At 46.8% G+C, this 17,246-nt stretch overlaps 1 protein-coding gene and 1 long non-coding RNA gene across 2 annotated transcripts in view; one reads left to right on the plus strand and one right to left on the minus strand.

Moving 5' to 3' along the window:
• Nucleotides 1-17,246, minus strand: part of LOC140588728 (uncharacterized) — a 462,332-nt gene that overhangs the window by 183,361 nt on the left and 261,725 nt on the right. The window contains exons 13-14 of the mRNA XM_072710663.1: nt 6,698-6,799; nt 6,082-6,195 (exon numbers count right to left, since the gene is read on the minus strand). Coding sequence (XP_072566764.1) covers nt 6,082-6,195; nt 6,698-6,799 — 216 coding nt within the window. The remainder of the gene's footprint in view (nt 1-6,081; nt 6,196-6,697; nt 6,800-17,246) is intronic.
• On the plus strand, nt 6,727-7,994 carry LOC140588744 (uncharacterized). The gene is made up of 2 exons (XR_011989924.1): nt 6,727-6,814; nt 7,309-7,994. It is a non-coding gene; the product is annotated as an uncharacterized lncRNA (long non-coding RNA).

Here is a 17,246-nt window from a genome sequence, read left to right on the forward strand (position 1 = left end):
CTGCAAGATGGCTCAGATCCACTTCAGGGGCTAATGGTAGAGGCAAATACTGATCGACCTCTTCCTCTTCTTCCACACTCCTGATGAGCAACACCTTACTTCCTTGTTCAGGCCTTGGCACCCACTCTTTCAGAAGGTTCACATGAAGCACTCTGCTGGACCGATGGTGTCCCGGGGTGGCTACTTGATAAGTAGTAGGTCCCAACTTCCTCTGCACCTCAAAGGGACCTTGCCACTTTGCCAGCAGCTTGCTTTCACTAGTAGGCAGCATCACCAAAACCCTTTGACCCGGAGTAAAACTCCTCTGACGAGCTGATCTATCATACCAAAACCTCTGACGACCTTGAGCATCTGCCATATGTGCTTGAGCCAACTCACTCATATCTTTCAATTTCTCTCTCATCTGTACCACATATGAAATGACATTGACAGACTCAGTCCCTCCCTGGTCCCCTTCCCAAGTTTGTCTTAAGAGGGAAAGTGGCCCTCTGACCTCATGCCCATAAAGCAACACGAAGGGAGAAAAACCTGTAGAGGCCTGCGGTACTTCCCTATATGCAAAAAGTAAGTAGGGGAGCCATTGGTCCCAATCTGAACCAGTGTCATTCACAAATTGCCGAAGCATCTGCTTAAGAGTTTGATTAAACCGTTCAGTCAACCCATCTGTCTGAGGGTGGTAAGGTGTAGTCCTTATACTTTTAATGCCAAGTAGCTTGTACACCTGTTGAAGCAGTGTGGACATAAAATTAGTTCCTTGGTCTGTTAAAATCTCCAATGGAAAACCAACCCTTGAAAATAGTTGCACCAAGGAAAATGCCACAACCTTTGCTTTAACAGATTTTAAGGGGAAAACTTCAGGATATTTTGTTGCATAATCTGTAACCACCAACATGTACCGATTACCCATCTTGCTTTTCTCCACTGGACCAACAACATCCATACCCAGCCGCTGAAATGGGGTAGTAATAATGGGCAGAGGCTGCAGTGGAACTTTAGAAGGGCCTTTAGCTGATGTCAACTGACACTGAGGGCAACTCTTACAGAATTTAGCCACATCAGACTGCAAGCCAGGCCAAAAAAAATGCCGTTTAATGCGAGCTATCGTCTTATGTTTCCCAAGATGACCAGCCCAGGGGATGGAATGACCCAAGGTAAGTACAAGGTGCCGAGCCGTACTGGGAACCACCAACTGCACAACTGACCCCTGCCGTCGATACAACACACCTTTCTGCAGGAAGTACTCTTCATCCAGTCCACCAGCCTCAGTTCCTGTTTCCCACTCCCTTACCCCCACAAAGAAAGGAGCCAAACTTGGGTCATTTTGCTGCATTTCAACCATGTTAACTGGGATCTCATAGCCCAAAGACATGTCAGGAGCTACACCAGCCGATGGATTTAAAACAGTATGGTGGAACTTCTCTTGCCTCCGCTGGCTCCGTGGCTTTCTAGACTTCCCAGGCCGTGTCTCCCAGTCAACACCAAAAAAAGGCAGCACACTGAGAGTTGATGAGGGCTCTTCCGTATGTTTAGCTTGGGCCCGGGTAACCACCATATTACAGTTCTGGACTGGAGATAACAGGTCCAAAAGGACAGGCATATCTCGTCCCAAGACCACTGAAAAAGGCAAATGATCGGCAACTCCAACCGTTAATAAATAGGCCTGACCACGGAGCTCAATATAAACATCAGCTGTAGGGTAAAGCTTCTCATCCCCATGTATACAGAAAATGGGAAGGGTCTCCAGTGAACTAATGGCATTGGTGGGTACAAACTGTCTCTGAACCAGGGTCTGGTCACTACCAGAATCAAAGCTTTAAGAGGTCTGCCATTTATTTTAACAGAAATGGTTTGATAGGTACCAGGCATAGATTTTAATTCTGGACATGGCACCAGACACATTTGGGTGAGCTTAGCTGGATTCCGAGGGCACCTAGGCTTGGTATGACCATCCTGTCCACACAGATAACAAACAGGTATTTTACCTTGCTTTGTTGCCAACTGACTCTCCCTTATGAGGGGATTACTCACACCTGATGTATGATTTTGATGGTACTGGGCGGGCATTTGCCTGTGGGAGTCTCTTGCAGTCTTCCCCGCTGCATAACTCCATGGTTCCCCCTTTCTGCGAGCAGCTATGAACACATCAGCCAGATTGGCCGCCTCAGCAGCAGAAACTGGATCATGTTCCTTAATCCACACCTGCAACTTTGGGGACAACATCCTGAGATACTGTTCCAAAATAAGTACTTCCCCAATATCATAAACTGTCTTACCATTGGGTTGAGTCCATTTATTATACAGCTCCTTCAACCTCACATACAACTCCTTAGGGGTTTCTCCACGTCTAACCTCTGAGGAACGAAACCTCTGCCTGTAAGTCTCAGGGTTAATGTCATATTTCCTTAAAATTGCCATTTTTACACAATCATACTCATTAGACTCGTCCAAGTCCATCTGAACATATGCACTTCTGGCCTTACCAGTTAACAGGGGGAGAAGGTGGAAGACCCAGTCTGGCCTGGGCCACCGACATGCTGCTGCAATTCTTTCAAAAGTTAACAAGAAATGCTCCACATCGTCATCCTCTGTTAGCTTTTCCAGTTTAGGGTCACTAAAGGAGCGAGACTGCCCTGCAAAAGTACGGGCTCGCTCATGGCCTGGTGCGAGCATACCCGGGGCTTGTAGAGATGGATAAGGTACCTCAGAAACCTCCTGTGACTCTGGTCCTGTCACCAATAGCTCCGGAACAGAAGTACGAGCCTGCACCTCCAGCTGCAAAAGCTGAAATTGGTGTTGTAAAGCTTTAAAACGCTGCTCCTGTCGTGCTGCTTCTTCACTCATCCGTGCTTCTCGTGCCTCTTGCTGCCCCATGAATGCCCGAAAAATTACTGGCAGCTCTGCTAAAGACTGTTCTCTAGGGTTTTCCCTGTCGGTACCTATAGGTCCTCCACAAGCTCCAGCCTCTTCGACCTCAGTCCCATCAGTCTGCACCTCTGGCCCAGCCTGTATCTCTGTCCCAGCCCGGCTCACTTTTGATCCTTTACCTCCACGAAGCATCATTCCAAAACTATATATATAAAAAAAATAATGAAAAAACTGTGTCCTCTACCTAATGATCCCACCACTGCCACCATCTGTCATGGACCGAGATGGAAGGCACGAGGAACACAGACGAATTAGGAAAAAAACCTTTTTTTAATTCACAAAGAAAGCAATTTAACAAAGAATAAACTTGGGCCCAAAATAACAACCGAAACCAAACAAACTGACCTTCTCCTAACAAGACACCATGAGGGCTATATATACACTGGTTGGCCAAACCACAAGACACAAAAAGGGGAAACCCAACAACAAATACCACAGATACATCAATACAAAGTCAGCTAATGTTTTAAACAAACCAAACAAAATCAAGTTAACTTAAATTAATCCAAAAAATGTACTTAAACAACAAAAAGAAACCAAATGTAAACTATTCCACCCCCACTGCAAACAGCTAGTTGGAGTTGTCCAATGTCCTGCATTTAGCCCAGCTTCCATGTTGGCCACCTCTTTGACTGGAGCAACAAGGAATCCTCCCCTGCACTCCACACACGGTAAATCAAAGAAAATAATTAAACTCAATATATACCTAACACATTATTCCAGTTAACTAAACGTGCGCGCCTCGTCTAGCAACTGGTTAAATGTGACAAATAAAGAAATACCTAAACAATTTAATAATTACTAATTTAGTGCACTTAAACTAAACAAACTCCAACACAGAATAACAAATGACCATAAATACAATTTAGCTGTGTGGCTGTGGGGCAGCCATCACATAGCTGACCACCATTTTAAACGTGTCATTAATCATAATTAATCACAACCTATTATTGTGATTAACTGGATTATTTTTGAATCGATTGACACCACGAGTTTAAAGCCATTTATCTGGGAAGTAAGTTGCTCTGGAGAAAAAACCCTAAAGCATCACTTCAGCCCCCAAACCTCCTCAGGGCACCACAGTCCAGTCCATGTGCTCCTTACATTTCACCACCAGCTCACTTCATTCACTAATTAAATTAGTAAAAATGTCAATGAGATATTGATTAGCCATATGACGTGTGCTAGTGGTCAAGTCAAAAAATACATGGATGTACGATTTCTGCAAATACTGGGGTGACTTTAGGAAAGTTTTTGGATTGGCTCAGACACCAACATGAAGATCCTTCTCTCTGGCTGCCTAAGACTTTAGCACAGTACTGTACATGTACAGAATGTCATGAGGCTCTTACTCTTCTCCAGTATGTCAGCGAGATCATTTTGCTTCATGGTCCTCAGGATGTATAGTGTGATCTTCAGAGCTCCCTCTCTGCCACAGGTCTTCTGCATCTGACCATCACTGTCCAGGTCATTGTCCTCCTCCAGCTGAGGCCCAGGGCATTCTGGGTAATTCTGATCTAGGTACCTCACAAACTTCATCAGCTCATCCTTTAGGAACTTTACGGCTTTTTCCTCTAGTGACTAAAATAAACAGTCACAGTTAATTATTGCTACTTGCACCAAACATTTTCAAAGTTTTAAATGTGAATCATAGTTTTAAATATATTTCCTTTAACAGGATGAATTTCTTATTATTCAGCTGTATAAAATATAAGCTAATTCACATAACAGCTAAGAAAACATATCAGCAACAAATACAGACCTTCAATATGGATGATAAACCCGATTTATCATGTAGATCTGAACTGCATTCTTCAATTTGGTCTCTGTGAATAAGGCAGAAAAGTGAATGTAATTCAATCCAATGCAAATTTATTTACTTAGTGCATTTTCACAATATTATATTGTCTCAAAGCGCTTCACATCGTCCCTGCCAAATGCCCCCAGAGAGCCAGCCAGAGGCGACAGTGGGTTTTTTTGAGGGGGGGGCGGGGGGGGGGCAGCATGTGGCTCAGCAGAGTAAGCCTCTGGGCCTGTGATCAGGAGGTCGCCGGTTTACGCCCAGCCTCGGCAGAGTAAGCCTCTGGGCCTTTGATCAGGAGGTCGCCGGTTTACGCCCAGCCTCGGCAGAGTAAGCCTCTGGGCCTGTGATCAGGAGGTCGCCGGTTTACGCCCAGCCTCGGCAGAGTAAGCCTCTGGGCCTGTGATCAGGAGGTCGCCGGTTTACGCCCAGCCTCGGCAGAGTAAGCCTCTGGGCCTGTGATCAGGAGGTCGCCGGTTTACGCACAGCCTCGGCAGAGTAAGCCTCTGGGCCTGTGATCAGGAGCTCGCCGGTTTACGCCCAGCCTCGGCAGAGTAAGCCTCTGGGCCTGTGATCAGGAGCTCGCCGGTTTACGCCCAGCCTCGGCAGAGTAAGCCTCTGGGCCTGTGATCAGGAGGTCGCCGGTTTACGCCCAGCCTCGGCAGAGTAAGCCTCTGGGCCTGTGATCAGAAGGTCGCTGGTTTATTCCCAGCCTCAGCAGAACAGTCACATGTCTTTGGGCCCTTGAGCAAAGCCCTTAACTCCCAGCTGGACAGGAAGCAGCATCAGGCTCATGCTGGCAGAGACACATGCATCATGCCTGGTACCACTTTGCACCAGATGCTGAACACGACCCTTTATCTTAATTGGCACTGGACATATTATTTAAAACATTTTATACTACATTTACAAAAAGTAGGCAGATTTAACTCAAAAAAACATCAGGTTAAATAGTAAGACTTTACGTATTAATTATGTATTAATTAACCACAGAGTAAATAAAAAGAAAACATCCATTGATGTGATAACCTGGCCAGTCAGTAGATTCAGGCTCTCAGCTGACTTCACTTTATTGCTGCATGACGTTGCTGAGATATAAAACTGATCCAGTCATTGGCTTTTAAGTATTTGCTGATTTAAATTCATATGGTGACTTTTTTTGGCTGGACAGTGTAGAACACAGACAGAATACAGACAGAACATCTGTTTAAATTCTCAAAGACAACTGCATTTGACAAGTTAAAAAATTATGCATTCATTATAAAGTTTCTTTCCTCATAGCTTGTATGTGTCTCTTTGCCATTTGACTGAGAGCTTTAGTGTTTTAAACAGTGTTTGTTTAAATGCACATTTACCTTTGATCTGTAGGAAAAGGTCCCTCTCTGAAGACGATTGGGGGCTCCATTGACCAGTCACTCTTTAGGGAAACACAGCTGGGTACAGGGGAGTCTGCTCTCTCCATCAGGACACTGTGGGCAGTGAGAGGAAACAAACCCTCATGGCATAAATATACTTCATGCAATGGGGACGGCATCACACTGCTGTTTAGCTTCTGCTCTGCCTTCATGTACTTCGATATGCTGTGAAGCTCTTGATGTAAACAGGCTAGTTTACAGTTAACTTTAATATGAAATAGTCACACCTATAATTTAGATTATTGTAGGTTTAGTATCATTGATAAAAGCTACATCATTAGACGGGTCTTTGGTAGTTTTCTCCTTTTTATATATTTGTTTGTTTGCTTGTTTATTTTTGTTATGTGGCCATTTTGTATAGGAGGGATGATCTGTTACTCGCCTCTTGTATAAAAGAACTGGCGAAGAAAGAAGATGGCGAGGTCTTTTTATTAAGCTACACATATTACAGTGCTGCCCACTGAGCCAGCCCTAGCTAGGAGCCCAGTTTACTTTATGTTATGGCCTGACTATAGACCCAGAGAGACATGCATGCTAGTGGCTGTAACACTGTTACCTCTCAGTGCTCTTTCTCTTACACTCCACAGGGGGGCGCATTTCAGAAGCAGCTTCCTCCATTTTTGTGCCGATCCAGACCAGATGATTCCTGCTGGGGCCTCTGTGAACATGAAGGGTAAACAGATACATACATAAACAATATCTAGTACTCAGAACTTTTACACCGAATCAGCGCACTGGGTCCCCACTCTGTTACTCTGACACATTTCATATCCGGGCTGCAGACTGACTTTCTCCACTAGTACTGAGAAAGTTACTGAAATTTTTAGGAGCACCAGCACAAAATTCATGCTCATGCTCGACATGCAACGCAACACATCTTAACTGTATTACTGATAAATGCTTTGGCAATAAATATACAATTTACAGAAATAACAAAATGACCTTTTACTTTAAAGGAGAAAGACAGAAAAGTGAAGTAGCGCTTAAATCAGTGGCACCGCCGCTCTATATAGCCTAAGTGTGTCATACATGTTAATTTTATTATTAGTTCAGTCTGTTAACTATAATCTTACCTGGCAATGAAAAATATCCTTATTTTTTTCCAGAATCTTATTCGTGTGTCTTGACAAAATGGCGATTCCAGCTTTAAATCACTTTCATTTTCAGACAGGAATGTAGGCGGGGATTTTCATGGTGACAGGTAAGGGTTCATAGGAAACACCTGTGAGGCGGAAGTATGGAGGCTATAAAATACCAGCGATAGAAGAGCAGGGAGGCCTCCCTATGCTCGGTGGTGCTTGGAATCCACGCTGCAGCTGTCATATGTGAAGGAGCGTATTGGGGGAGGGGGAGATTACCGCATTGTTGTGATATAAGGCGAGTACTGGCGGTGGGTACCGGGTTAGGAAGTTAGCGGCGCAAGTCGGCGTTCGGTGGCAGCGGCGTGGACTCTAGGCGCCACGGGAAAGGTTTGTGGTTCCTGCTAGAAGTGGGGTTATTGGTTTATGTGTTTTCGGGGGATTGCGATGTCTTCCTCCGACTTTTTAATGTAAATAAGATTGTTTAATGTGAATTGATTTTTTTTTTTTCTTTTGTTTGTGTATTTGTTTTAGGAGGAACCCCATGTTAATTTGTATTCCTGACCCTGGTTACGGATGTGAGCTGTCCAGGCCTTTTTATTATACACGTGTGAATTCTAAGTGTGTTTTAGTGATTGTGAAATATTCTAAAGTGTTTTAGAGATTGCTGTGGTTAGAGCATTGTGTGGGGGTTGCGGTGTTGCCTGGCGCTCTGCTTACTTCATGGGGCAGGGACACTGAACTGTGGAATTCTAATAAATGCTTATTTCCGTACTTCTGTTGTGAGCTGTTTCTTATATCTGTAGGTATGTCACTATCACCAGCTCTGCGCCATAGGGGTTTTGGCAGGCAGCCTCGTTTTCAATTTGGTCGCCATTCCCCAGAGCACCAGGGTATCCCAATAGTTTTTGCCTTTTTGTTGTGTTATTTTTGTGTCTATTAGGGAAACGCGTTCTGAACGTAAAACACACCTTCATCTGGGGATTTCCATTCAAAACACGGTAATCTGACTTTCTGATAAGATCGGGAGGAAATTTCGACGTTACCGAAAATTTCACTCGTTAAAACCTTCGTTGGGACAATAAAGGTAAGCAGAATTATTCTTCAAACTATGATAATTATATTTCTTAGTTTATTGTATTTAGGCGTATTTTGAGCAAAATGTATCGATCAGCAGTTCACTTTTTTGGATCCGCCGCGAGAGCCGGTCATGTTTTGTGGTGAACAGTGCAGCAAGAGCCGAAAATAGTGATTTTCAGCATGGAATTATCAGCTTTAAAATGATGTGAAGGCTTTTAAATGAGGTTATGTGTTTATGGAGATATATATGGAGATAGATAATAATGGTATCTACTCCATTTTATTAATTAATATTTATATATATATATATATATATATATATATAAAATTAATAAAATGGAGTAGATACCATCGCTTGCTTTTGTAACACAGATGATTGATAATTTTGAATGGGTTGGGAAGGCTAGAAATAGTTGCATATTGTCTTTTCAGTTACCTTTAACATGAAGAGAGAACGTAATCCTCCACAACCAGCACGGGCTGGCATAGCAAGGCAGCATCTCAAAGACTTCTTTTCTTCAACTCCCGGAGATCAGACAGTTCTTTACGGGCACATACTGCATATTTACCTGTACCTTTTGATACTTTACTATGGACAATGCTTTTCAAATGTATTATTGAATGGATTATAATGATAACACAAAGTACTTTTTAATTTGATGCTGTGGACTCTTTGAAAAGACATTCTTTGTAGTATTCACTACATACATTCTCCGGTGAGTATTAATTGACAGACAAATTAAATAATTATTTGTTTTATTTTCAGTGTATCTGAGACTGTTAGGCAAGGAATAAGCTTTCTAATGATACTGTTGCGGGAGTTGCCATCTTGTGTGTGGCTGGGTGCAGAGAGGAGTGTATCTGATGTGTGTGAGCATGCGCGAGAGGAAAGGGGCGGAACCAAAAAGGGAAAAAGAAGCAGCGTTCTAGCGGGCGTGGGTCCGAGCTGTGTAACTGGAAGTGTGCGGTACTGCCATTAAAAGTTCCGTCTCCTCAGTACTCTCCGGTGTCTCGGCTGATTTCTGCCTGCCTCACTACTCCACAAAAGTGAAGGGAGTTAACCCCGAAGGAGGATAAACTTCGGCCCTGGAGGAAGCATCTCCCCTCGCGTCTCCCGACCACGGTCAGGGGACTGACGGCGAGGAATGGTTAACACTGGCGACCACGAAGGGACCTTTAGATGCTGTTAAAGGAGTGGTGAGCACTGAGGAAAAAAAAAACCGACAGGCTAAAGCAGCTAACGATAAAGCCGAGTGACCGTAATTACAAGTGTACTGGCCCGTAGCCGAGCTAACTCGCGATGGCCGCTGCTCGCCATTCTCGTGAAAACTACGGACTTGAGACTAATTACTTCAACCCGTTCATATCGCTGACCAGTGTCTCCGAGGGTGCCGCGAGCATTAGGGAAGCTAACAGAGACAGAGCTGTGGCTAAATGTGAACATATAAACCCATTTCTGTGTGCCGAAAGTTGTACTAACACACGCGCTAATGGAGATGGTGTATTCGCGCCGCCCGATGGTCCTGCCCAGCCGCAGTTTTCCCGCACGAATCCCTTCGTCGATGCTGAATGCTGCAACTACGGCCGTGAGGGAAACACAGGCAGCAGCATGAACTATTATCCAGCTCCTACCCCCCAAATTAAAGTGCACTATCCAGTCTCAAACCCATTTTCCCCTGCTCACATGGACAGTTTTGTACACAGCACACCGGCTCAATTTAATGCAATGTTAAATACACCCATGCAATGTTTGCCTTCCAGCAGCCTTAATGAAGCCATAAGCTATGGGCAAATCACTGCACAGCATAAACCTCGCTCAAAACCAGGCAAGACCCGCTGTGTACCCCGTCAGCCACCATCTGACAGTGAAGAGGACGGTGGTCCTAGGGAGAGAGTCCCCACTCTACGTCCAGGCCAATATGACGGCACCACACCGTGGAAGGAATTTCTGCACAGGTTTGAGAGCTGCGCTGAAGCCAACTATTGGTCAGAGAAGACAATGACAACTCAGCTTAAATTCTGCTTAGTTGGAGCAGCAGGGGCCATTATCCACAGAAATCCCCGCTCATCCAAATGGAATTACCGCCGTCTAGTGGACGAACTGGAAACTGCTTATGGCCCTTCTTCTGACCATGCAGCTGTTGTTGCTGTAGAACTGAGGCAGCGAGTGCGTAAACCTGGTGAGACCCTGCATGTTTTCAGAGACGACATTTATGGTAAAGTGGCTATTGCATATGGTGATAGAGCGGAGGTTGAACAAGACTCTATAGCTGTTGAAGTTTTCACCAATGGGCTGGGTGATGCAGAAATAGTACAGAGGTTGCTAGAGAGGCACCCAGCCACACTTGCCTGTATGTACGAAATAGCCCACCGACACGAAACCACTAAAAGGGCTGCATCTTATGTAACCAGTGCCATGCAGCAAGGAGCCCGTAATGCAGCTGAACGCCGTCCCCGAGCTGCCGTCGTCAGAGAGAAAGACAAAGATGAGACTGCTGCTGAGTATACACCTGCAGCTAGCTCCTCGCCGAATCGTTTTGTCCCACACTTACCCTCGGCGACACCGAACGATCACAGAAATTTTAAAAGGAGCGGGATTCGCTGCCATAACTGTCAAGGTTGGGGCCATGTTCAAAGGCAGTGCCCTTCCCCTTATAAAACCACCAAGGCCTTGACATTGAATGGTAGCCCTAGGGACAGCCCAAAACACACCGTGCTTCACCTTAAGTGCCAAAGCCAGGAAATGAGTATCCCCATGCGCCTCTACGAAGTGGAGGTATGTGCTGTCTTGGACAGTGGGGCCCGGAGGAGTGTGCTGCCGCTGCCCTACTACAACTCCATCCACCCAGATGTGAGGCCACCACTGCAGCCTTCAGTTGTTAAGACCTTGCTTGGTGTGGGACCTGGGAACGTGCCGGTGCTGGGTGAAGCCCAGATACCTGTCAGTATCAACAATCGGCAGGTGGATGTTGATTTCCTAGTGGCAGATATAGCAGGAAATGAGGTTCTGCTCGGGCATCCCTTCCTCACTCAAGCTGAAGCACGTCTCGATTTCGGCAAACGCCGCATCATCCTGTTTGGTGAAGAGGTGCTCTACTACCAAACCGAAGCTGGTACAAGGGCATACGCAGTGAGAATAGCTAGAACTGTGGTGGTGGAACCGGGGCAAGAATATATGGTGCAAGGTAATATGCATCCTGGTGCAGCAGCTCGAGGTGATATGATGCTTAGTCCCACCAAAGGTTTTGTTGAGAAGCACAGAGTACTTATTGCCAGAGTCCTAGTCAACGCACAGCCTTTTAAAGCTGTCCCACTTCGCCTTTTCAACCCCGGCAATAAAGCAGTCACAATTAAGGAAGGATCCATCGCCGGGCTCCTCCAGCCAGCTGAGGCCCTGGAACCCTCCATGGCCTCCCCAGCTGCAGACCCACCAGCCAGCTCTCCTGTGGTTCCTCTGCACCTGCAGGAGCTTTATGCCCAAAGCTCCACAAACCTCAATGACTATGAACAGCTCCAACTGAAACGCTTACTTTGCACTTATGGACATGTGTTTTCTACAGGGCCTGCTGACCTGGGCCGAACCAGCCTTGTGCAGCACGACGTCATAACCCGTCCTGGTGCTCCAGTCAAACAACATCCACGAAGGATGGCTGGGGAAAAGCAGCAACACGCTGATCAGCAGATCCAGGACAGCCTACAGATCGGTCTCGCCCAACGCAGCTGCAGCGGCTGGGCCTCGCCCATCGTTATGGTGCGTAAGAAAGATGGGACATACCGTCTCTGCATTGACTACAGGGCTCTCAACGATCGCACCATAACAGACGCCTACCCGCTGCCCCGCATTCAGGACACGCTGGACACGCTCTCGACTGCCAAATGGTTCAGCACATTGGACCTCGCGTCAGGCTACTGGCAGGTGGAGCTGACGCCTAGAGCACGCAGGGCCGCCGCCTTTTGCACTAGAACAGGCCTCTTTGAGTGGAACGTCATGCCATTTGGACTATGCAATGCCCCGGCGACGTTCCAGCGTCTGATGGACCGCGTCCTGGCTGGCATGCAGTGGGACACCTGCCTGGTCTACCTGGACGACATCATTGTGCTGGCTAAGGACGTGTCGGGGATGCTACAACGGCTTGGCCAGGTATTCTATAGACTTCAACAAGCTAACTTAAAACTGAAACCTGCCAAATGCTGCCTCTTTCGCCGCGAAGTTGCTTATCTTGGCCATGTGGTATCCGAGCATGGTGTGGCTACCGACCCCAGCAAAGTTCAGAAGGTTCAGATGTGGCCTACACCTACGTCCATCCAGGAGGTCAGACGCTTCGTCGGCCTGGCCTCCTATTATCGCCGATTCGTGAAAGATTTTGCCTCTATAGCCGAACCTCTGCACAACCTGACCAAGAAGAATGCACATTTTCAGTGGCATGCTGAGCACCAAGCAGCTTTCGACGAGCTAAAATGTCGACTCACCTCTGCCCCTGTTCTTGGTTATCCACTTGACCATGGTGAAATGATACTGGACACTGATGCCAGCGACACAGGCATCGGCGCGGTGCTGTCACAGATGCAACAGGGCGTGGAACGTGTGCTGGCATATGGCAGCCGTAAGCTATCAAAAACTGGACAAAACTACTGCACCACACGACGTGAACTACTGGCTGTCGTGGACTTCACGTCCCATTTTCGCCAGTACCTCCTCGGACGGCCTTTCAAAGTGCGCACAGATCACAGCAGCCTGCGCTGGCTAACAAAAATGAAAGAGCCAGAGGGGCAGTTAGCTCGATGGCTCGAGAAGCTTGCCGAGTACGACTTCGAGATCATCCACCGTCCAGGTCGAGTGCACACCAATGCTGATAGTCTCTCCAGGAGACCCTGTCGCCCGTCCTGTCCATGCAGAGTGCTGGACCCCTCCAAGCATCTCGGGGGGACCAGTCATCAGGCGGTCCAATGTGAATTGGACTCTGACACCAGCTTCCTGTTGCTGAGTCAGGTGAGGGTGGAGGGACAACCGGCTACTACAGCGGTGTGTCCAGTGGGGGTAGGTCATAACACCCCTACACCAGACACAAAGACTTTAGACCAAACTGCTCTTACTATGTCAGACATTTTATGTCAGAACACTCCTACCGACACAGACGTCTCAGAACAGATGACACACACCGTAAAGCTGACTGGGAAAGTATATGTGACTAAAACTTTTGATACAGCTTCTCTGTTTCATGGCTGGACCATGGGGGAGCTGAGCCGAGCCCAGGACGCTGATGCAGACATTGCACCCATACGCGCCTGGATGGAGGCCAGCAGTGAGCGCCCCCCATGGACTACTGTTTCGCCATGCAGCCCGGCCACTAAGACATACTGGGCTCAATGGAAACGGCTCTACTTCAGAGATGGAGTTCTGGTCCGTCGCTTCTACTGCCTTGACGAGACCCAGTTCTATCCCCAGATCGTACTTCCACGCAAGCTACAACCAGAAGTGATGAGCCAGATGCATGAGGGGCCAGTGGGTGGACATTTTGGTGTCGAGAGGACTGTGGCCAGGCTACGAACCCGATGCTATTGGTATCACATGAGGGAAGACGTCGCTCTTTGGTGCCGTACTTGTACCAGCTGTGCGTCCAGAGCCCGACCCCAGAAGACACCACGAGCTCCCATGGGAACTGTCCGGGTAGGAGCCCCAATGGAGCGCATTGCGTTGGACATTATGGGACCACTGAATGAAACAGAGCGTAGAAACCGATATGTGCTTGTGATACAAGACTACTTTACAAAGTGGACTGAAGCCTTTCCTATCCCAGATGAACGGGCTGCAACTGTTGCCGAGGTTGTTGCATCTGAGTGGGTGTGCCGCTACGGGATACCTCAAACACTGCACAGTGACCAGGGACGCAATTTTGAATCTGATGTGTTCCAAGGGGTGTGCCGTTTGTTTGGCATAGACAAGACTCGTACAACGTCGTTCCGACCCCAGTCAGATGGCCAGGTTGAACGTTTTAATGCCACTCTCCAAAAGATCCTGGCCTCCACAGCAGAGCGTTGCCATTGGGACTGGGACCTGATGATCCCGTACGCTGTTATGGCTTACAGGGCGACCAAGCACAGTGCTTCAGGTTTCACCCCGAACTTCATGATGTTTGGCCGAGAACTGAGTGAGCCAGTGGACCTTGTCGCAGGTCTACCTCCTGATCCGGACAACCAACCCTCAGCTCCAGAGTATGTGCAGCAAATGCGTGAGCGGCTGGAGCTGGCCCACCTCATTGCCAGGGAAACCCTGCGCGAGTCAGTCACGCGCGCAAAAAGGCAATATGACAAGAACTGTTGCCACACCCAATACAAGACTGGAGATCCTGTGTGGTATCTCATCAAAGGAACGCGTCACATCAAGAATAAGGTCAAAAAGTTCCTCCCATCGTATGAGGGACCATTCTTTGTCCTGGGGCAACTGGATGACCTAGTTTATCGGATCCAGAAGAACCCAGGGTCTAAAGTGAAAGTTGTCCACCATGACCAGCTAAAGCATTATCGCTGCCGCGAGGCCTTGGACAATGCCTGGGTCCTTGATCAAGCTCATCGGTGGTCACCTACGGAGGTCCCACCACCAGCTTTAGAGGATGACCCAGCAGACCATGATTTGGGTCTGCACAGTCTGTTCTCTACTGCAACTGGCAATGGCCCCAGTTCCTCTCAGTCGTCTATCTCTGTTGCAGCTGATCCCGCTCCAGTTGTGGTGGTCCCATCGTCCCCTTCCCGTGTGGACTCTGAGAATAGTGGGGGTGTGATGAGTGACCCGGACCATCTGGGCCAGCAGTTTCAGCGACCGACTCGTCGGCGCAGAGCACCTTACCGATATGGGGTGTGGACCACTTAGCTTGGTTTACCTACCATGGACCGTTCCAAGTAGGACTGAAGATTCAGTTCAAGTTCAAATTGTTTCAGCCTCTAACACTGTTAGCTACGATGGTGTAAGAGAGTTATATTGTTCATTGTTCCAGTGTTTACGTTTTGAAAATAATAATAAGGGGAGTAAGGTACCTGAAGGACCTGTGGGGTTGTCTACATGCGCCTATCCATTTGTATGTGTGCCTTTCTAGATGCTAGGATAAGTTAGTTATTCCCTGTCGCCATGTGATAGCTGCAATTGTGTTATTTCTTTCCTACCTAATAATACTTGAAGTGCTTTGTTTTGCACATGTATGTACACCTTGCTCGAGCCAACGTTTTGCCACTGAAGTGCATTGGTTGATACTATACCTCATCTTATATGTGGTAAGGGCTAACACTTTTATCTCCTGTGGGCACCAAGTGGTAAAGGGGATTGTGTTCCGGTTTTATGCCTTACGATGCTGGAGTGGAATTATTGTTTAATTGCCATCCAGAGTGGGGGTAGTGTTGCGGGAGTTGCCATCTTGTGTGTGGCTGGGTGCAGAGAGGAGTGTATCTGATGTGTGTGAGCATGCGCGAGAGGAAAGGGGCGGAACCAAAAAGGGAAAAAGAAGCAGCGTTCTAGCGGGCGTGGGTCCGAGCTGTGTAACTGGAAGTGTGCGGTACTGCCATTAAAAGTTCCGTCTCCTCAGTACTCTCCGGTGTCTCGGCTGATTTCTGCCTGCCTCACTACTCCACAAAAGTGAAGGGAGTTAACCCCGAAGGAGGATAAACTTCGGCCCTGGAGGAAGCATCTCCCCTCGCGTCTCCCGACCACGGTCAGGGGACTGACGGTGAGGAATGGTTAACAATACCTAGTTTATTAAAATCTGAAACAATAACAGTTATGCTCATTTTTCTGAACACCATAAACAGGTCACAAAGTAGAGTATGGTTCTCCATTGTTTTATCTGTTACTAAGTGGACGTTAATAAGCCTTAATTGGCGTTACAAAATATCCTATAACTTTCTTGCCATTCATCACAGAAAGAAGTTCTTGGTATCATTGGATACCGTGGAGCCCTTTCTTTTGTAAAAATCCAACAACTTTGAAATTTTTTGTGACATACCTAATATCTGGTGCCCAGTTTAGCCAAGTGACAAACCTGCGTAATTAGGGAGAGTTTCATCCCTTACAGGAAATCATCCACTTCGTGTCAAATGAGGAAGCAGAAATGGGCACGGATTCAGTGGCACAGCGGATCGTTTTAGATTTTATCCATGTGACTTAATAATACACGATAAGCGGAAGGGGACACGCTCCCGCCGCCACCTAATTCTGTCATAACGCACATTCTGCATTATTTGTGCATATAAAACGCGGTAGTGCAGTGACACTTTAACCACGATTAGATCGCGAGTCACGATTCACAATAGTCGCTGTGCTGCGGCTGCTTTGCACTGATCCCGTTATTTTTCTCTATCACGAATTAGTGCAAAAGCATCGTGGTACATTTTTCCCTTTGCATAGTGAATCCCAGCTGCTTCTGGTCACACTGTTCATCCAGGGACATGGTGATGTCACTTGGGACCTATGGCGTTACAGTCGAGCACGGTTATTACGATTTTCTGGGGCCGGCAGATTTCTTTTGTTATAACCGAATTTCGTTATATCCATTTTCATGTAATATTGCTATGTATTATGACTGATCGCTAGGCACATGTATTATGACTGATCGCTAGGCACATGTATTATGACTGTATAAAATAACACTGACCTTCTAGTTATGTCTATGAAGCTTTGTTTCATGTAATGATCAAAATAAAACATCTTTTTTACTATCAAGCAACACGTATTTTGTAATTCAACAACCATTTAGTATGGACAACGAAACCGGTAACATTGTTATTCCCCTCGAGGTTAAACAAAGGCTCAGGTCGTTCTTGGATTCACTGACATTTATTTGGACAACGTCTTTTACATTGAAGTCCCAACAATGCCGTCAGAACTACGAAAGAAATAAATAACTTAAATAACCCTTCTAAAGTACACATAATAAACGAAAAATACATACAACAAACACG

The sequence above is a fragment of the Paramormyrops kingsleyae genome, chromosome 4 (genome assembly GCF_048594095.1).
Source record: "Paramormyrops kingsleyae isolate MSU_618 chromosome 4, PKINGS_0.4, whole genome shotgun sequence".
Lineage (NCBI taxonomy): Eukaryota > Metazoa > Chordata > Actinopteri > Osteoglossiformes > Mormyridae > Paramormyrops > Paramormyrops kingsleyae.